At 40.6% G+C, this 21724-nt stretch overlaps 1 protein-coding gene across 2 annotated transcripts in view; it reads left to right on the forward strand.

The window, feature by feature from the left end:
- Window positions 1–21724, forward strand: part of zfyve28 (zinc finger, FYVE domain containing 28) — a 225231-nt gene that overhangs the window by 187902 nt on the left and 15605 nt on the right. For both annotated transcript variants that reach the window (XM_043704078.2, XM_087974545.1), the window contains 4 exons: window positions 5498–5658; window positions 11625–11741; window positions 13837–13941; window positions 20927–21030. In XM_043704078.2, coding sequence (XP_043560013.2) covers window positions 5498–5658; window positions 11625–11741; window positions 13837–13941; window positions 20927–21030 — 487 coding nt within the window. The remainder of the gene's footprint in view (window positions 1–5497; window positions 5659–11624; window positions 11742–13836; window positions 13942–20926; window positions 21031–21724) is intronic.

The raw sequence follows: 21724 nt of genomic DNA on the forward strand, positions 1-21724 counted from the left end.
CCAATGTACTTTTAACAAAAGAACATCAAAGTTTATTACACCAAAGAGAAAACAAACAATATTAAACAAGGTATATTTTGAAACAAATCAAGAGTGTGGTGCTGGAAAAGCACAGCAGGTCAGGCAGTATCCGAGGAACAGGAGAATCAACATTTCAGGCATCAGCCCTTCACTTTGAAACAAACATGTTACAGACATTGAAAAGAAAGATCAATCACTTTTATCCTAGCAATATAAATGGGAAAACAACATTGAAACCTCAGTGAAGCGTCATGCTGTTTCTTCAGCTCATGTGTCTCCCTGATACTTGCAAGCAAGTTAACTTAGCTCACTACTACTTAACATAGAACATTACAGCGCTGTGCAGGCCCTTCAGCCATCAATGTTGCGCCAACTTGCAAAATTAATCTGATGCCCATCTAACCTACACCATTCCATTATTATCCATATGTATGTCCAATGCCCATTTAAATGCCCTTAACGTTGGCGCGTCTACTACTGTTGCAGGCAAGCCACTCCATGCCCCTACTACTCTCTGAGTAAAGAAACTACCCAATATCTGTCCTAAATCTATCACCCCTCAACTTAAAGCTATGTCCCCTCGTGTTAGCCTTCACCACCCGAGGAAAAAGGCTCTCACTGTCCACCCTATCTAACCCTCTGATTAACTTATATGTCTCAATTAAGTCACCTTTTAACCTTCTTCTCTCCAATGAAAACAGCCTCAATTCCCTCAGCCTTTCCTTGTAAGACCTTCCTTCCATACCAGGCAACATCCTAGTAACTCTCCTCTGAACCATTTCCAAAGCTTCCACATCCTTCCTATCATGTGGTGACCTGAACTGCGCACAGTACTCCAGGTACGGCCTTACCAGTGGTCTTGTACAGCTGAAGCATGACCTCATGACTCCAAAACTCAATCCCCTTACCAATAAACGCCAGTACACCGTATGCCTTCTTCACAACCCTAGTCACAACCTGGGTTGCGACTTTTGCACCTGGACACAGATCTCTCTGTTCATCTACACTGCCAAGAATTTTACCATTAGCCCAGTACTCTGCATTCCTGTTACCTCACACTTTTCCTCATTAAACTCCATTTGCCACTTCTCAGCCCAGCTCTGCATTTTATTTATGTCCATCTGTAACCCACAACCTCGTTTGGCACTATCCACAACTCTGCCTACCTTAGTGTCATCTGCAAATTTACTAACCCATCCTTCTACGCCTACCTCCAGATCATTTATAAAAATGACAAACAGCATTGGCCGCAAAACAGATCCTTGCGGCACACCACTGGTAACTGAGCTCCAGGATGAACATTGCCCATCAACCACCACCCTCTATCTTCTTTCAGCAAGCCAATTTCTGAACCAAACCATTAAATCACCTTCAATCCCGAAACTCCTTATTTAGTGCAATAGCCTACCGTGTGGAATCTTATCAAACACCTTACTGAAATCCATATACACCACATCAGCTGCCTTACCTTCATCCACCTGTTTTGTCACCTTCTCAAAGAACTGAATAAAGTGTTGACTATCCGTAATCAAATTATTCCTTTCCAGAAGATTACAAATCCTATCTCTTATAACCCTTTCTAATATTTTACCCACAACCGAAGTAAGGCTCACTGGCCTATAATTCCCAGGGTTGTCCCGACTCCCCTCCCGAAACAAGGGAACAACATTTGCTATCCTCCAGTCTTCTGACACTACTCCTGTTGACAATGATGACATAAAGATCAAAGCCAAAGGCTTTGCAGTATCCTCCCTGGCTTCCCAGAGAATCCAAGGATAAATGCCATCTGGCCCCAGCGTTTTATATATTTTCACACCTTCCAAAATTGCTAAAACCTCTTCTTTGTCAATCTCAATCCCATCTAATCTTGTAGCCTGTATCTCCGTGTTCTCACTGACATTGCCTTTTCAAATGTAAATACTGACGCTAAGTATTCATTAAGCACTTCCCCTATGTCCTTAGATTCCACACACAACCTTCCACTACTGTCTTTGATTGGCCCTAACATAAGTATAACTTGACCACAATATAAATTATTCAAGTGGTGGGTGTGAAAGGAAAGCAGTTGGTGTAGGGGGTAACTTGTAGTCTATTAATAACAGCAATATTGCTGTAATGGACCTCTTTCTGTCTGCATGAACCTTCTGTCTCTCTACTCTGGTTGTAAACTCGCGTTAGCAAAAACCTTAGCACTGAGCTACCCAGGTGGCTTGCTGTTCATTGAGCTGAAACTACGAGACTTATTATAACTTGCTGTTTTAAATTCAGTGTTCAAAATGACTTTGTTGTTTTTTAAAAAAGTCAAATCTTTGGAGAACTAAGACTAAAACCCATTTTCCTTCCACTCATATAATGAATCATCATAATAGGAAAACCAAAGTTTTGTGTCTCAGACCCTAGTGGGGACATGACCCATTGATTGGGAAGTTTTCACTTCATCTAATGGGTGTGACTGCCTCTCAAAGGAAAGTGTCAATGTAACTTCCCCTTCTCTATGCACTGCAGTATCTGAAGATTGGACTCCAGCTCATCTACTCAGCTCCAGAGATCTTCAAGCTGTGAATGTTTAGTTAAGGTTCTGTTTGCCTTACCTGGCAGATGATAAATTTAAGTGAGGTTTACAAGGATGTTGCCAGGGTTGGAGGATTTGAGCTATAGGGAGAGGTTGAAAAGACCAAGGCTGTTTTCCCCGGAGCGTCAGAGGCTGAGGGGTGACCTTATAGAGGTTTATAAAATCATGAGGGGCATGGATAAGATAAATAGACAAAGTCTTTTCCCTGGGATGCGGGAGTCCAGAACTAGTGGGCATAGGTTTAGGGTGAGAGGGGAAAGATATAAAAGAGACCTTTTTCACTCAGAGGGTGGTACGTGTATGGAATGAGCTGCCAGAGGAAGTGGTGGAGGCTGGTACAATTGTAACATTTAAAAGTAATCTGGATGTGTAAATGAATAGGAAGGGATATGGGCCAGGTGCAGGCAGGTGGGACTAGATTGGGTTGGGATATCTGGTCGGCATGGGGGAGTTGGACCGAAGGGCCTGTTTCCATGCTGTACATCTCTATGACTCTGTGACTCTAAGTTAGCTGTTGGATTACTTTTACCTGATGCCCCCAAGAAGGGCCACATGCATTCAAGTGCCTTTCATGTAATTAAATACCAAGGCTGATAACAGCTTAATCAGACAAAGTTCACACCAAGGAACAACCCCTAAAGAGGCTGAACACCATGCTGGGCAACATGGCCATTTTGTTTGACACCCATATAAACTAGGAGCAAATTAGGGCATTTGGCCCTTTGAGCTTGCTGCGCTATTCAATATGATTGGTTGGACGAAAGGGTTTGTTTCTGTGCTGGATCAGTGGTGCTGGAAGAGCACAGCAGATCAGGCAGCATCCAAGGAGCTTCGAAATCGACGTTTCGGGCAAAAGCCCTTCATCAGGAATAAAAAGGGCTTTTGCTCAAAACGTCGATTTCGAAGCTCCTTGGATGCTGCCTGAACTGCTGTGCTCTTCCAGCACCACTAATCCAGAATCTGGTTTCCAGCATCTGCAGTCATTGTTTTTACCTTGTTTCTGTGCTCGATGACTCTATGGCTGATCCTCTATCTCAACACCGTATTCCCACTTTTTCTCTCCGTACACATTGATGCCTTTAGGATCTAAAAATTTATCAGTTTCTTTTGTGAATAAACTGTGACCTGACTTCCAGAACCTCTGTGTTCAGAAGTTGGCTACCCTCTGAATGAAGAAATGTTTCCCCATCTCATCCTAAATAGCTTACTCTATGTGATGAGACAGTGACCCTTTGTTCAAGGCTCCCCAAGTAAGGCAAAACATCTCCCTGAATCTAATCTGTCCAGCCCTGTTAGAATTTTATATGTTTCAATCAGTTCCTTTCTCATTCTTCTAGACTTCCATGAGTACAAGCCCAATTCAACCAATCTCTCCCTGGAATCAGGGAGTGCAAAATTTCACAGAATATTCCAGGCTTCCTATGTAAGTGCAGTAAGGTATTATTTCTTCTGAACCCAAATCCCCTTGCATTGAAGGCCAGTGTACCATATGGAAATGGGCCTGATCCTTTCTGTAGTTTCTACATCTATATGTTTGCATGATTTGCTTTTCATGAATCCATGCTGATTTTATCGAATTCTATTGATACTTTCCAAGTGTTCTGTTATCACATCTGTTATAATAGATGCTAACATATCCTCCTCTACTGATGTTAGGCTAACTGGCCTGTAATCCTCATTTTTTTTTCCTTTTCTTTCCCCCACCATTTTTAAATAGTGGGGTTACATTTACTACCTTCCAATCTGGCAAAACTGTTCGAAAGTCTCTAGAATTTTGGAAGATGACCACCAATGCATCCAGTATTTCCAACTCACTTCACTTAGTATGGGATGCACATCATCAGTCCCTGGGGATTTTTTTATTCATCACGCTGCTGGCTAGCCCAGCATTTATTAACTGGAGATCTGGATAGGAATGCAAAGTGAAGCTCATAATGCGGGTCCTTTCACCATCCGATTTGAACCTGTGTCTCTGAGTTAATAGGTGACTCCATTTATTTCTCTAGCAGCATTGTATTTTAGTAATACTGATTTTCTTCAATTCCCCATCTCTTTACACTCCATTTAACACCTTCAATATTCTCTCTCTCCAACACTAAAGCACAGTGACAGTACCATGTACCATCTACAACATGCACTGCAGCAACTCTGCAAGGCTGTTTCGACAATGCCTTCCAAACCCACAAACCCTGCCTCCTACATAGGCTAGGACAGCAGATACATGAGAATGCCACCGCCTACCAGCTCCCCTCCTAGCTGTACACCATCCTTGTTACCATTTCTTCCGTGTAGCTGGGTCAAAATTCTGGAGCTCCGTCCTTGTAAACAAAAAAGGATAGTGGGTATCTTTGCATTACATGAACTGCGATTGTTAATGTTAAACTGCCACCTTTCGAAGATTAGTGTTAAACTGCCACCTTTAGGGATGGGAAATAAATATTGGCCTAATGAGTGATATCTGCATCCCAAAGGCCACATTGGAGTGCAGAGATCGAGGAACATTTTTGGCCTTGGGAAGGTCACAGATGAAACAGAGAGAGGCTTTAAACTTGAAAGCAACATTGAGAATTGTTAAACATTGCGGTGTTGCTGGATTGCAAGTTGGTGAGCATTGTTGTGATGAGTGAACAGGAATTGGCGAAGAAAGCCAGCTATTCAGTTTGATTTGAATGTTCTTTGGAATAAATGTATTACTTAAATTTTTATTTGATGTCCTTTTTCTTCAAGCTGTTTCGGTCTCCTGCCTTTTGGTCACAGGTTTGAAACATTTCCAAAAGTGAATGGACCAGGAGGCGCAGTCAACATTTCTTTTTGTTGCAGACATAAGCTAATAATTTGCGTTGTAGTTTTTAATATCTGGTCTTTTCAGCTCAGCCAGTGTTAACAAATGCTGTGTTTTTACAGCCCTGTTGGCAGTCTCTCAAGTTCGTACACTTCCGAGGATGTAGATCAAGAGGAAATCCAACTCGCACTTCTGGCTGCCAAAGTTGCTACGAGAGAAAAGATCCGAGCCCGTTTCCATAACAGCAATGATCTTATTCACAGGCTTTTTGTGTGTATTGCAGGTATCTTTATTTTATTTCAAGTTACAAAAATTGCCTGCTTTGCCTCCTTCTTTGCTGTAATCTCTTGTGGTCATATTATTGTTGTTTAATTGCTTTGGTGGAACAGTCTGTCAAATTTCTAATATTTTAGTGTGAGTGGCCTAAGGAACAACAAGTAGCTGTTTAAACTGGTAAATATTCAGTGATGTTGTTGTCATTGACGGTCCCTGATTTCAAGGGTGATGTCTTATCTGGGTTCCTGTTGTGGATGCTCATGATTCATTTCCTTTTTGACACAGAGACCTTCGGCACTGGCAGAAGGATATCTCTGAGGTAAAGGGATCTGGAATGCAGGATTAGCTTCTTTTTCTTTCCTCTTCTATCACCACTCTGCTGAACAGCTTCATAGATAAGTTGCCCCAGTATTAACGATCAGCAGCAAGCTCCTTCCACACATTAATGTCAGTGCTACCATACCTCAGGGATTCAGGTCCAGAATGTCTTTAATTTTTATTTGTCCTTTCCTGGAATGTTGACCATTTGAGAGTTTAGAAAACAGGATCCAGTAGGGACAAACCCTTCCCAGCCATTCAGAGATCCAGTCCATTATAGTTGATTTTAAAGAAGCTTTGCCTGAATATCTCCAGAACTCATTTCAAGGACATGAATGATTGTTGAGTAGTTCCTCCACTGAATCTCAAGAATGATACTTGGGCTTTGCTGATGGAATTTCTCTCTCACTCTGGTGTGTTGCTGATGCACAGTTAACTCATTGAGCAACAGGAGACAGAGAGTAGTAGTTGAAGGGAGTTTCTCGAAATGGAGAAAGGTGACCAGTGGTGTTCCACAGGGGTCAGTGCTGGGGCCACTGGTGTTTGTGATATACATAAATGATCTAGAAGAAGGCATTGTTGGTCTGATCAGTAAGTTTGCAGATGGCATGAAGATTGGTGGAGTAGCAGAAAGCATAGGGGACGGTCAAAGAATACAGGAGAGTATAGATAGACTCGAGAGTTGGGCTGAGAAGTGGCAGATGGAGTTCAATTCAGGCAAATGTGAGGTGATGCATTTTGGTAGGTCTAATTCTAGAGCGAACTATAAATGGAAGAACCTTGGGAAAAGCTGATGAGCAGAGAGATCTGGGAGTTCAGGTCCATTGTACCCTGAAGGTAGCTGCACAAGTGGATAGAGTGATCAAGAAGGCATATGGTATGTATCCCTTCATTGGGCGGGCTATTGAGTATAAGAGCTGGCAGATCATGTTAAAATTGTACAAGACTTTGGTTCAGCCATGTTGAGAATACTGTGTACAGTTCTGGTCGCCACATTACCACAAGGATGTGAATGCTTTGGAGAGGGTGCAGAGAGGGTTTACGAGGATGTTGCCTGGAATGGAATCTGCTAGCTATGAAGAGAGGTTGAGTAGGTTAGGATCGTTTTCATTAGAAAAAAGGAGATTGAGGGGGGACCTGTTTGAGGTCTGCAAAATCATGAAGGGTGTAGACAGGGTAGATAGAGATAAGCTTTTTCCCAGGGTGAGGGATTCAATAACGAGAGGTCACGCTTTCAAGGTGAGAAGTGAAAAATTTAAGGGGGATACACGCGGCAAGTACTTCATACAGAGGGTGCCTGGAATGTGTTGCCAGCAGAGGTAGTAGAGGCAGGCATGGTAGATTCATTTAAGGTGCATCTGGACAGATGCATGAGTAGGTGGGGAGTAGAGGGATACATATGTTTAGGAATTGGGCAATAGGTTTATACAGTGGATTTGGATCGGCTCAGGCTTGGAGGGCTGAAAGGCCTGTTCCCAGGTTGTAAATTTTCTTTGTTCTTTGTAACTTCTCATAAATCTCTGTTTTGTGCTGACAGACTACCTTTATATTATCCATTTGAAATCTTTCCTCCTTAGTATTTATTTTGTTGAAGTCCGTTGTCCCATTCTTCTTTTCATACCAGTTGTATTTACTTGTGCTCACCTTCTCTACATCATTGAATCAAATGGGTTCATAAAATTATCCAACGTGACGCACTTAACACAGCTGTTAAGTAACCTCCAGAGGAAATGTACTTTATTGATCTGCCCTACAATTCATACTGTAGCTGGAGAGGTCTTCTTTCATACTTGTTTTCCTGCTTTTATATTTGCATTCATGTTATGCCCGAGCAGTAGATTTTGAAAATACATGCAAAGAATACCTTGAAAGCGTTGATATGTGTTAGTCAGTCACAGCATGACCCGATACAATTAAATGAGAAATAGGAGCCAAAGTCAACTACTCACCCTTTGTGTCTGCACCACCATTTAGTAGGATCATTGATCTTTTATCTCAATGCCACTTTCCTGCTCTGTCCACGTACCCTTGATTCCCTTGGTGTACAAAACTGCTGTTTGTATATTTTTATCTTTGAATATGTTCAATGAGTTTGTACAGCTTTCTGGGGGTGGTGAATTGCAAAAATTCACTATCCTTTTAAGTCAAGCAGTTTTTCTCATCTCTATTCAAAGTGGTTCAATCCTTATTTTTGACTCCCCACCCAGCAGAATGCACTTAACATCTACCTTGTAAAGCCCATTCATTTACCTTTTTAACTAGATCATCTGATTAGCCTGAATTTTGAGATAGAGGCCTAATTTACTGAGGGTCAGACCTACCTACCCTGTCTTTGTAGCCCTCCTCTTTCTACCTAAATGAATTTGTATTGTGTGCTTTAATTGGACTGTTAAGTAAAATATATAATACATTATTCAATTTTCTCATTTCTCCATAAATTACCCGTGTTTTACCAAAATTGAGTCTTATACCCTAGACTTTCCTTTGTGACTGCAGCTACTGCAAAAATGGCAATTGAAGGATTTTATAGAGCTTTATATGAAAGTGGGCTATTTACACCCTTTTTCCTAAGTCCACGTATTAGTGTAATTTCAAGTTTGGACAGATGTGCAGAGCAGGTACATAACAGCATAGTGTTCCTTGCAAGTTGAATACAAAAGGCTCAGAGCTGAAAATGTGTTGCTGGAAAAGCGCAGCAGGTCAGGCAGCATCCAGGGAACAGGAGAATCGACGTTTCGGGCATAAGCCCTTCTTCAGGAATGAGGAAAGTGTGTCCAGCAGGCTAAGATAAAAGGTAGGGAGGAGGGACTTGGGGGAGGGGCGTCGGAAATGCGATAGGTGGAAAGAGGTCAAGGTGAGGGTGATAGGTCAGACTGGGGTGGGGGCGGAGAGGTCAGGAAGAAGATTGCAGGTTAGGAAGGCGGTGCTGAGTTCGATGGATTTGACTGAGACAAGGTGGGGGGAGGGGAAATGAGGAAACTGGTGAAATCCGAGTTTACCCCTTGTGGTTGGAGGGTTCCTAGGCGGAAGATGAGGTGCTTTGGATATGCAGGTCTTTGGAAACCTCTGGGACACCCGGACCAACCAACCCAACCACCCTGTGGCTCAACACTTCAACTCCCCCTCCCACTCCACCAAGGATATGCAGGTCTTTGGATCCCTACCTTTTATCTTAGCCTGCTGGACACACTTTCCTCCTTCCTGAAGAAGGGCTTATCCCCGAAACGTCGATTCTCCTGTTTCCTGGATGCTGCCTGACCTGCTGCGCTTTTCCAGCAACACATTTTCAGCTCTGATCTCCAGCATCTGCAGACCTCACTTTTCCCTACAAAAGGCCCAGGACAATTAAAGATTGGTGTCACAATAAGAGGTCAGAACTCTGAAAACTTTGGAGATTCTTGGGATGCAATTAAAATCTTTGCCAAAGTTGAAGGAGTAGAGGTTTAAAGGAATTGTGCAGAAATGGAAGGAAATCAAGGGGCATGTGATTGAGCAAACTGTTTGTTAAATGAAGTGGATTGACAACAATGGTACTCTTAACAATCAGAATGCTGACAGAAAGTTGGAAATAATTTTCAGCAATTCCTATAATTGCATATATCATCACTGCATTGCAAATCTATGGGTAGTCCACTAATCAGTCCACGAGGAATAGTTCCATGATTTTATCCAGGGTCTCTGGAAGTGATCGTCATTTTTACAGATGCTCCTCACTAGTCTTGATTTGGAGATGCCAGTGTTGGACTGGGGTGTTCAAAGTTTAAAGTCACACATCACCAGGTTATAAGTCCAACAGGTTTAATTGGAAGCACTAGCTTTCGGAGCGCCGCTCCTTCATCAGGTGGTTGTGAAGTACACAATTGTAAGGCACAGAATTTATGGCAGAAGTTCGAAGTGTGATGTAACTGAAATTATACATTGAAAAATACCTCAATTGTTTTAGTCTGTCCTCTGTTAGGATGACAATATTAGTTTCACTTTTTTCATATGTAAATCACAGCACTTTTTAAAAAAGTGATATTCTCAGGTTAACTTTAACAATTGGTGTCAGCCCAGATAATATGTTGAAGGTGTTGGCCCCCTGTGTGCTGTTGTCTGTGCCATAACGTTTAGACTAATTCTAATCTAAAAAATGAGTTAACAGGGTCTTACATGAATTCATGCAGATCTTGAGCAAAGTATAATGTAACTCTGTAAGTACAAATTCACCCCACAAACTTACATGTGCATATGTTTATGTGTGTCTGGGAGGGGGGGCTGTGAGTGTCTGTGAATGTGTGTGTGTGAAGGGATCTAAGTCTGAGAGAGGGTGCATGTGAGTGTGAGTATCTATGTGTGTATAGTGCAATGGTGGTCACCTTTGTGTGACATGAACACAGGGTCCTGGTTGAGGCCCCCCTCGTTATGGGTACCCTGACCCCAGACATACGCGCACACACACACACACGTTTGTGGGGTGAATTTGTACTTGCAGACTTACATTGTACTTTGCTCAAAAACTGCATGAATCCACGTAAGACTGTTAACTCATTTTTTAGATTAGAATCAGTCTAAACATTATGGCACAGACAACAGCACACAGGGGGCTTAACACCTTTAACATATTAACTGGGCTGACACCAATTGTTAAAGTTAACCTGAGAACGTAACTTTTAAAAAAGGTTTTGTGATTTACATATGAAAGAAGTGACACTAACATTGTAATCCTAACTGATGAGAGACTTAACAAATAATCAAGGTATTTTTCAATGCATAATTTCAGTTACATCACACTCTAAACTTTTGCTATAAATTCTGTGTCTTACAATTGTGTACTCCACAACCACCTGATGAAGGAGCAGCGCTCTGAAAGCTAGTGCTTCCAATTAAACCTGGTGTTGTGTGATTTTTAACTCATTAGTCAAGTTTAGTGAAGTCACCTGACGAAGGGACTGCGCTCTGAAAGCTTGTGATTTCAAATAAACCTGTAGGACGATAACCTGGTGTTGTGTGACTTCTGATTTTTAAATGAGTGTACCCTTATTCAATGCCTGTATCTCCCTAATTCAAAACTTCCTAGCTAATGGAAATGTTTACTCAACACACAATCTGTCAAGCTCCCTCAGGATCATCAATGTTTTAATCAGATCACCCCTTGTTCTTCTAAATTCTAATTCCTGTTTAGCCATTCTTAATAAGTTAACCCCTTCATCCTTGTGCTCCAACTAATCTAATCTCTTTTGACGTGCCTCCATTGAGATCATTCTGAAAAATATGGGGACTAAATCACATGTAGAACTGTAACAAGACTTCCCTGTTTTTAAAAGCCCTGAGTGATGAAGAAAAACGTTCTATTTGCTGCCTTAATTATTTGCTGTACCTGCATTGCTAACATTTGTTACATTTTATGCAGAAGCCACCCAGATCCCTCTATGCTGCACTAGTCTGGAATCTCTTTCTATTGAAATACCAATCTGCCTTTTGAATCTTCCTGCCAAAATGCATGACCTTACAATTCAACATTAATGTCCATCAGCCAGATTTTAATCACTACTTATCTATAACCCCTTGCGGTGTCTTTGTCATCATCACAACCAGATCCAGTGACTTCATCCACGAGTAGAAAATTATGTAAGCTTAGATTTTAAAAACAAAATCTCTCTGTCAACATTATAGGTGTTGCTGATCAACTACAGACTAACTATGCAAGTGACCTGCGAAGCATTCTTAAAACCCTATTTGAAGTCATGGCAACTAAGTTACAATATGAGGGCAGCAGGACAGAGAAAAAAGGTAATCAGCTAACTTTGGGAACAGATTTATGACTGTAACATTAACATCTCTTCTGTGCATAGGAGCTTATTGAACCGCAAAATGTTCTTCAGTTCGGATGTTTACCTGCGTACTATGTTATTAAATCTATTTTCTTTGTAATCCATTAGTGACTATTATAGGGAGAGATTTTTTAAATCTCTAATCGACTTTATTTTTGGATTGTAAGCAATCTATATCCTAAAACAAAATTTAAATTTCAATTAAAATATCTTTTCTGATCTGCACAAAGGTTTCTGTTAGAGTCATTAGTGATTGGGGTCGAGCACTCCAACAGCAGATGGTGGATTATTGTAAAAGTCCTATGGTTTCAGTCTGAAAAAAACCCGTTTGTGTGGCTAGGTTCATTAAGTCAGCGGAGTCCATGTGAGAGACAGCACTAATAATGATTTGAATTCCCGCAGAAAAAAAGCATTTTGTTGTATTTTAGGGTGTTGCAATGTGGGAAACCTCTCTTTTCCAATGGCCCAGAGGATGCTGAGGAAAGTTTGAGCACTATACAATGGCGTTCATTTTTTCTGCAAATCTCAGTAGTGAAAGACTTCACCATTGCTGAATGCACATTATTGAGTTACTTCAGTCACTGTAAGGAGATTGCCTAGAAGTTTTTATTCTTGAGAACTTCATCTAGTTTCCCACATGTGATCCAGGTAACAGAGTGCAATGGTAATGGACAGCAATTGCAAGAAAAAAAGAGTGGAGAGTGCTCTTTTTGGCTCTTTCTGATCTCCAAACACAAACTATAATTAAATAGGTAACTACAAATAAAAAAGTGTGATGGTGATTAATTGCATAAAGTTTCTTTTACCAAAAGGAAGAAATAGGAATTGCTATATTTCTGTTGTGACTGGGGAATGTGCTAAAGCACGTCGAACACAATGAGCTGATTCTTACGTGTCGTCATTATTGGAATATTGGAAGCATGGAAGAACTTTTTTTAAAAATTCATTCATGGGATGTGAGCTTTGCTGGCTTGGCCAACATTTATTGCCCAACCCTAATTGATCAGAAGACAGTTATGGGTCTGGAATCATGTGTACGCTAGACCAGGTAAAGGTGGCAGTTTCCTTTCCTAAAGAACATTAGTGAACCAGATAGATTTTTCTGACAACCGACCTTGTTTTCATGATTAGACTCTTATTGGACTCTTATTCCAGATATTTATTGAATTCAATAGTTGAATTTTAATTCAGGCCTACATAACATTACCTGGGTCCAACATTAATGCCACTTGCCCATTGCCTCCTTTGAGATAGCCAGAAAATCTGTTTCTGTGATGTCTGAGTAATAAATATTCGACAAGACACTAGGAAGAGTGCTCTTGATTTTTTTTTGAAATAGTATCTTTTGCATCCATCGAAGACTGGGCCTCAGTTTGACATTTCACCAGAAAGATGAAATCTCTGACCGGGCAGCAATCTAATTGCATTTGACTGTCTGTCTGAATGTCTCTGCTCAAGTCCTGAAGTAGGACCTGAACTCAGACCCTTCAGAGTCGAAGGCAAGAGTTCAACTGAGCTACAGCTGACACTACAGTGTGAAAAGCTTGCAGGCTTACCAAGAGGAAAACCTGAGTTGCTAGGTAAAAATGGTGAAGGTTAAGTCATCATTGTCTTACTAGTCCATAGCCTTTCCTGAAGAAGGGCTTATGCCCGAAACGTCGATTCTCCTGTGCCTTGGATGCTGCCTGACCTGCTGCGCATTTTCAGCTCTGATCTCCAGCATCTGCAGTCCTCACTTTCTCCTTACTAGTCCATAGGTCTGTCTCACTAGAAAGAGATGACTGGTGATGGTTTCACCTCAGGGTCACCATGCCTCAAGTGAGAGGCAAGGTTGAAAAGGAGAGTCCTTCATGATAACCTCAGCCTGTGCGGGAGTTGAATCCATGCTGTTGGCATCACTCTATATCGCAAACCAACCATCAAGCTAAGAGCTAACCAAATAAGGGCAACAGTGAAACCCTGTTCTATAACTGAGTATATAAGTATAAAAACCATTCGTTGAGTTTACAAGTTTGACTGAGTTTTCTCCAATACCGTCGGCTTCTTTGTTTCAGGTGACCAGACATTGAGAAGTCCTGCACTTGAAGACTGTGCTTTATGTCGAGAAAGTGTGTCTGCCTCTGAACTTGCTGACAAGGCAAGAGATGAGGACCTTGAAGGTGATGTATTGAGCACTTCTTAATATAGTAATAACATTTGGAAGTGGATAAATAGCTGCCTTAAAACATTAAATGTTGTGTGGATTGATTTTCTTTTGAAGTACATCTCATTTGCTTGACTATGTTTTTCAGTGTTTTGAAATAAAATTGCAAGTGTTATTGAGGGAGGGGTTTATGTTGACTTGGCACTATTCAAGAGCACAGATTTTCCACCTTTGACCATACAAAGCAAATCATCTCATTGAATCAAGGTCTTCATAATTACTGAAACTTTAATTTTTACTGACTTTGACTAATTTATTTCCTTTATCAGTTTACTCCCTACGTAAAATTCAGTATTTGAAGTGTATAAACTCCCTTGAGCAGGATGAGTCACTTCTGCTCAGTTAGCTTCAGAAGATTCCTCACAGGAAGTTGATCTTGGTCCTTCCCCACTATATGGGACACCTGAACAGCTATGTATGAAGTATTCGAGAACTAATTGGACTGCCCAGTTTTACCCGAAGAATAGTTTCTGGCTTTGTATCCTCAATTTTTTTTGTTTGTTTTGTCACTGCAAATCCCCATGAATAAGGGATAACCTCATTTGCTGAGTTTGAAGTGATTATCTTGCCATTTAGTCTGTAGCTGGGACACTATGCAGTATTGTTTTTGTCTGTGTATCACATCTTATCTGAGGACTTCACAGCAGAGCACACAGTGGCATTTTACTGTTGCAGGAGTAAATTACTACGGGTGCTGGAATCTGTATTGAAAACCAAAAATGCTGGACATCACGGGGTCAGGCCATATCCATGGAGAGAAAGCAAGCTAACATTTTGAGTCTAGGTGTTCATCAGAGCTGATATGAAGCTGACTTTGTTTTCATTACAACTCTTCAGCTTCTCTAAAGAGCACTCCTGGATTTCCTGGGCTGTGAGAAATGGCTCATTTGTTCGCAACGTTATGTTTATAAAAGCAAATTAACCTGTTCACTCTATATCATGTCAGTTTGTATCTTGTTATGGAGTTAAAGGCGTGTGCTGTACCTTTAAGAGAGAGTGAAAGCTGTTTTGCACGGAGAGCTTGCAGGCACCTGTCATGTGTCTGACTAGCAGTCTCAGTGTGTACTGCAAAATTGAAAATATGTAACATTTGGCTGTGAAGCAAATACCTGAGTTTTGGTTGCTGTGTTTTCACAATAGTTCGAATTTAACCAATCAGTTTAAATTATGCCCCAAGATACTCAAAGCCAATCAAATATGAATTTAATGTTTTGAAAACATTGAATCAATGAGACGATTCGATGTTTGGGGTATAAAGAAGCAGGCATTTTGAGAGTTAGCCAGAGAGAGAACGACCAACTGCCATCGTCAGAGTAACTGCGAGCAAAACACTCCCTATCAAAGGTACCTTTTCGTATGGTACATCTTTGCAACAAAAGACCAAAGACAATACAGGGAGATCTACAGCCAGAGGAAGGCAGACACTGGAGACGACAGCTGCTGTAAGATTTTGAAAATTAAATGGATGTAATTTTAATTGGGGTGTTTTATGGAACAATATATTGTTATAGAGTTGAAGGCAGGTAACAAGCAGTTTAGAGAAAGGTGGCTTAGACTAGTAAATAGTTGTTTTTAATGTTTACTTTAGAGTTAAAGAATAAATCTATATTTTTCATTTAAATAGTGGAATTTGGGAGTTCTGTCACTCATATTTTAACAGATTACAATGTGAGGTGAGCTTTTCTGGGTGTTTGGTTTAATTAGCAGAAGGGTTCACCACCGTATCGTAACAACCTAAATTCAGAAATTACTATAGAAGGGTATCTTCAACCTGAAACCTTTGCAGAATCAGTCAGGAACTGCTTGGGAATTTAATTTCATTGCTGACATTCGTAGAAAAGCCAAATCTCTGCTCAGGTATCTAACTTGTTGGTCTGCCACAAATCCCTGCTGTTTTTCAAGGTTGTTTTGATGATTAATCAGCAATCTGACTCGTTCATTGAATATGGAGAGGTATAACTCTTATTTAAATTGTAGTTCCAGGTAAGCCGATGACTTTAGCTTAGCAAGCTTTGAGAAGCTAGCTGGTACATTGTGCTGTTGGGTTGGTAGTTGTAGCCAGGTTCTTGGAAAGTTACAAGAGCTGGAGGAAATTATTGAGAGTGTGGTATGTCTCTTATGCCAGCTGATGATGTGTCCTTAATCTCCTGCGCTTGGATAAATGGATAAAAGAGGAAGATTGTACTTAAATTGACAAACAACTCAACTGATAAAAATTATGTAAAAGAATTTCCATGCAGGTGGTACAAGCAAGCGCACTTGTTTTTTGTTGTTTTTTCACATAACTCAAAGGTAGAAAGACAAACTAAAACTGTTGGCCTTTGATCATCGTGTGTGTGGGGGGAGGGAGGGGGGGGGGGTTTTGCCTCTTGATGTATGCACTCTCTGACGCAGTTCTCCTTATGCATTCATTTTTTTTCTTGTAAAGATGCTCTTTCCCTCTCATCTCTTGCTTCCTTTATGTCTACGATTGTGTATCATTTTTTGTTTGAGTGCTCTCCTAAGGTCCTCATTGTTGTTTCCTGTTTGTATGTGCTTCTATGCGTCAATTCCTTTTTGGCTCGTCAACTGAATAAAGATTGCCAGGTATAAATCATGATCAAGTGGCACTTATTAAAGAGCTGCCTGCCAAATGCACCATCCATAATGATGCCAATTAATTCTATATGTTTGGTTTCCTGGGACTGTGCATTGCAGGTTTTCTCAGATCTATAAAGTCCTTCTTATTGATTTTTTAACAAACTTAATTTCAATTTTGAAATTATCTGTTTTGTTTTGGATTTCAATAACAACTATTTGTATTTATCACTATTTAACATAAAGCATCCCAAGGCACTTGACAGAAGTAACATCAAGTGAAATTTGACACAGAGAAATATTTTGGTGCAGTGATCAAAAGCTTGGTCGAAAAGATGAGTTTTGGACCGGGCCTTAAAGGAAGAAAATGAAGTAGAGAAGCAGGAAGGGCATTCAGAGCTCAAAATCTAAGCAGCTAAAGGCACCCAATTCAGAATTACAATACTTTGAAAACTTGTACAGCTACAGAAAATAAGAGATAAGGAGGGGTCAGACATGGAGGGATATAAAGACTTTTTAAATTGAAGCATCATATAGCCAGGAGCTTATGGGGTTAGTGAACATGGATAGTGGGTGACTGGCGTTTGGTGTGACTTGGGGATCAGACAACAGACTTTGAAATAACCTCGGTTTGCAAAGAGTAAAATGTTCAAGGCTGACCAACCTGTTCAGCGATCTGTTCAAGTAGTCCAGTCTGGAGGTAACTTCTTAATGAGGATGGGCAAATGCTTGGGCAGATTAGTAGCCTTACAAATTTATTGGTGAATGGAAGAGGTGAAATTAGACAGTTGAATCAGGCACTGTTACAGAGGTGGAAATAGCTAGTCTTAGTGATGGCATAAAATGTTGTTGCAAGTTCACCTCCATGTCAAACATGACGGAAAGGATTGCTTCCTGCAGGGAAATTTTCACAACTGCGTACGATTGAATCAAGTCTCTATGATGCACAAAAGCAGCAATTACTGGAGAAAGAGAGGTCTGGCAGCATCTGTGGGGAAAAAAGAAACAGTTCATGTTTCGAGTCCACTGACCCTTCTTCAGAACAGTCGGGTCTTTATTTCCTCCACTCAAATCCAGCGGATCTCATCCTGTATCAGCCTGTAATCAATTCCCTTTGTGCCAGCTATTGTGGCAAATGGCTGCTATACTTGCTGCAAGGCCTGTGCATCCGGTCTTTGGTTGCACATACAAGTTCAATACCCATTTAAACTAACATGACCAGCATAAATAATTAGTCCAATTATTTATTACACTCTCATTTAATAGAGGCAGCAAAATCTTCAAACGCTACTGTGACCTTATTGCTTTAATGATTAACATTCAAATTACTTAACTCAAATTTAATTAGGATCACGCCAAAAGACAGGAGGCCAACTTGCTGTTACAGCAAGATATCAAAGATTCAGCATTTGCTTTAATTAATGAATAAGTATTTGATAACTAGAATACTAAGCAGTTTAGAACTCTCAGTAAAGAGTTTGACAAATATAAAACCTTTTATCCAGATAAATCTGGGCAGTATAATTTTTAAAACTTGTGCAAATATGCTCAATATTTGGAGTGACACAGTGGTTCATTGGATAACCCTGCTGCCTCACAGTGCCAGGGACCTGGATTCGATTCCACCTTTGTTTGCACATTCTCCCCATGTCTGTGTGGGTTTCCTCCAAATGCTCTGGTTTCCTCCGACAGTCCAAAGATGTGCAGGTTAGGTGGATTGGTCATGCTAAATTGCCCACTGTCCAGGGATGTACAGGGTAGGCGGATTAACCATGGAGAATGAGGGTTATGGGGATAGGGTAGGAGATGGGCCTGGGTGGAATGCTCTTTGGATGATCGGTGTGGATTCAATGGGCTGAATGGCCTGCTTCACATCGTAGCGATTCTGATTGTGTGGATGTCCTTTTCCCATCGTGTCCTCAATAATCATTCAGGCAAACTTAAATGTAACTGCTCTTCCAAAAGTGTGCATTTTCCTCCTGAGTGCACAATTTTCATGTATTGCTGTATTTCACTTGACAGCTACCAATTTGTAATATTGGCTGAAGTCTCCTGAAATTGTTATCCACATACCATTATTCATTTTGACACTTGCCCAAACTAAAAAGCAATGTATTGATTTGTGTCCACAAGTTGCTTTTGTCTTAAAGTTCTTTTAAAGGATTCTTGTGGAGTTTGAATTTGGTGGTTGTTCTCCAGTCAGTAGGCCACATATATTCCTGGTTGATTTTTTTTTATATATTGTTTTTAGGCAAGAATATCTGCCCTCCCGGCCTGGTCTGGCCTACCTGTGACTCCAGGTCCATAGAATCAGGTTGACCATTAACTGTCAGCTGAAATGGCTGTGTATATTGCCAGTGATATCCACCTTCCGATCAGACAAAAAAAAAGTTGGTGTTCTACTTGTGACTGTATCCAGCCTCAAACCAGTGGTCACCTATACCAACTCCATAATCTATCCAGGAACTCAAAGTTAATTTTAATTTCAAACTACTTTTATTTGTTAAAATTGTGCATGTTACACTTGTGGTACTGTGAGACTGTTTGTTTGTTTATTTTGATCTGCAGATTTTATCTAAAATATGCCACTGTAGCACTTTCTTTATGCTTGGCAGCAGCTGTCCTCAAATAATTTGGCTTTGTTCACTGTAACTGGAAAAATACGTACACGGCACAGGCTGTTCCTGGCAAAGAACGTGTGCACTAACCTGTTTTTGTGAATGTGGATTTTTTTTTTGTGGTTTAATGCTTCTGTTCAGCAGCTCCTTTGACTGCTAGTTCTTCTTTTCACTGAGAAAACTGGAATATTACCATTTGAAATTATTTCAAATCGAAATCTTCAAGTGTTGATCAAGACCTTCTCAAAATGAAGAATACATAATAAGTGTCTTAAAAGGAATTGAAATGAGTGCAGTTGAGGTTGTGAGGTAATTGCATTCCAAGTATACCGGGCATAGTTTTTCTTTTTTTTTAAGAGAATAATCTCACCACAGATAGTCACGGGTGCCATTAAGAGTAGACCCAGTTCTTGATAACTGGTTTTCTTTTCAAACTTTGCAGGTTTCTATTGAGGAAGCGGCAGTAAAGTGACTGTCAAATGAGAGAGAAAGTACAGGAGGGATCTTGCTCGGTTGAAACTTTTCTTCACCTCCCTCACACACATGTGCATTTAGTACGCACACTCATTATCATCTATCGCAAGGAAGGAAGCCATTCTGCTGACTGAGTCTATTCAGGCCTGTATTGAGGAAACCAGTCAGTCTCATTTCCCATGGTATCTCCCAAGATCTCAGTTTATCTCCCTCAAGTGATCATCTAATTTCCTTTAAAATAATTCATAATCCCCACTTCAAACACTGTTGTGGGCGCATGTTCCAAATAATAGACCTCTCTTGACATCTCTTCATCAAAAATATATATCATCTGTGTCCGAGTCCTTGTACCAACTAATAGAAACAGTTTGTCCTCGTCTACCTTAGATTTAAAGCTATCACAATATTGTACACCTCCATCAAATGTCACCTCAATCTTCACTCCAAGGAGAACAAACCCAGCTTCTCCAACCTAACCTTTGTAGATGAATCACCATCCCTGAACCATTCTGATGAATCTTTTCTGCACCTTCGTCCATATTTTCTAAATGGTGTCAACCAAAATTGGGCATAATGCTATCACTATGATCAAATCAGAGCTTTGTGAAAGTTTGCTCTGTGCTTTCCTCCTCTAATTGTGAGTGCACCATCATGTAAATTTTGAATACTGAGATATTTCACCTGATATTTTTATATTAGAGTCATAGGGATGTCCATCACAGAAACAGACCCTTCGGTCCAACTCGTCAATGCCAACCAGCTACCCTAAATTAATTAGTCGCATCTGCCAGCACTTAGCCCATATCCCTCTAACACCTTCCTATTCATATACCCATCCAGATGCCTTTTAAATGTTGTAATTGTACCACCTGCCTCCACTTTCTCTGGCAGCTCATTCCATATACACACACCCTCTGTGTGAAAAAGTTGCCCCTTAGGTCCCTTTTATATCTTTCCCCTCTCTCCTTAAACCTATGCCCTCTAGTTCTGGAGTCCCCTACCCCAGGGAAAGCCTTTGTCTATTTACCCTATCCGTGCCCCTCATAATTTTATAAACCTCTATACGGTCACCCCTCAGTTTCCAAATCTCCAGGGGAAACATCTATTTCTGAATTCTAAAATAGTGTGAAATGCAAATGTGCCATATTTATATATTTTTTAAAATCATTGAATAGTATTATGGGTGGGGTGGTAGAAATTACAGACTTTGGTGAAATGATTTGCTGCATGATTTCCTGTTACTGATGGAGTCTTTTTTCCTGTTTCTGACAGATCCTCCGGAATGGGTACCAGATGAAGTCTGCAGTTACTGTACTGCATGCAAGGCACCGTTCACTGTGATTCGAAGGAAGCATCATTGCAGAAGCTGTGGAAAGGTAATTGGTCAAGCACTGGGCTTGATGGAGAATTTTGAACGAAATGGGTTTCCCGCCTCAAAGTCAATCATGTGCCTTTGTTATGGAATTCATTAAAAAAAACAACCAGTTTCACTTGACTTATGTTTGAGTTTTTCTCCCTGGCTGGTGTGCTGATTGGAGTTGAGAGTAAGATGTTAACTTTGTGTCATGACTGAAGAAGGTATGAATCAGCAGCAGGAGAGCCATTTTAGCCTCTTGAGCTGCTCTATTCAGTATGATAACAGCTGATGTAACTGTAACCTCAAATCTACATTCCCACCTTCCCCTGATATCCTTTCACCTCATTGTTTAACAAGACTCTTACTTTTATCTTAACAATATTCAAGGACTGGACTCCACCCGCCTTTTCAGGGAGAGTTTAAAAGAGACATGACCCATGGAGGAAGCAAATCTGACTGATCACTGTTTTAAATGGGATTTTAAAACACAGAACCCTTCTTCTACCTTCTCCCCTAACAGTCAACATCCTCAACCTGTCAAAGTCTATTAGCTTTCTATATACTTCAATCAAGTTATTTTTACGCTAGTAAAACTCCAGAGGGTACAAGACCAGCCTTTCAGTCTTTTCTCAGAGGCAACCCTCTCATTCCAGGTATTAATCCAATAAACCTGAACTGAACTGCCTCAAATGGATTTATATCCCTCTGTAAAT

This window comes from Chiloscyllium plagiosum, unplaced genomic scaffold (assembly GCF_037043375.1).
Source record: "Chiloscyllium plagiosum isolate Xiang-an unplaced genomic scaffold, Cpla_swu_hap1 HiC_scaffold_2, whole genome shotgun sequence".
In the NCBI taxonomy this organism is placed as follows: Eukaryota; Metazoa; Chordata; class Chondrichthyes; order Orectolobiformes; family Hemiscylliidae; genus Chiloscyllium; species Chiloscyllium plagiosum.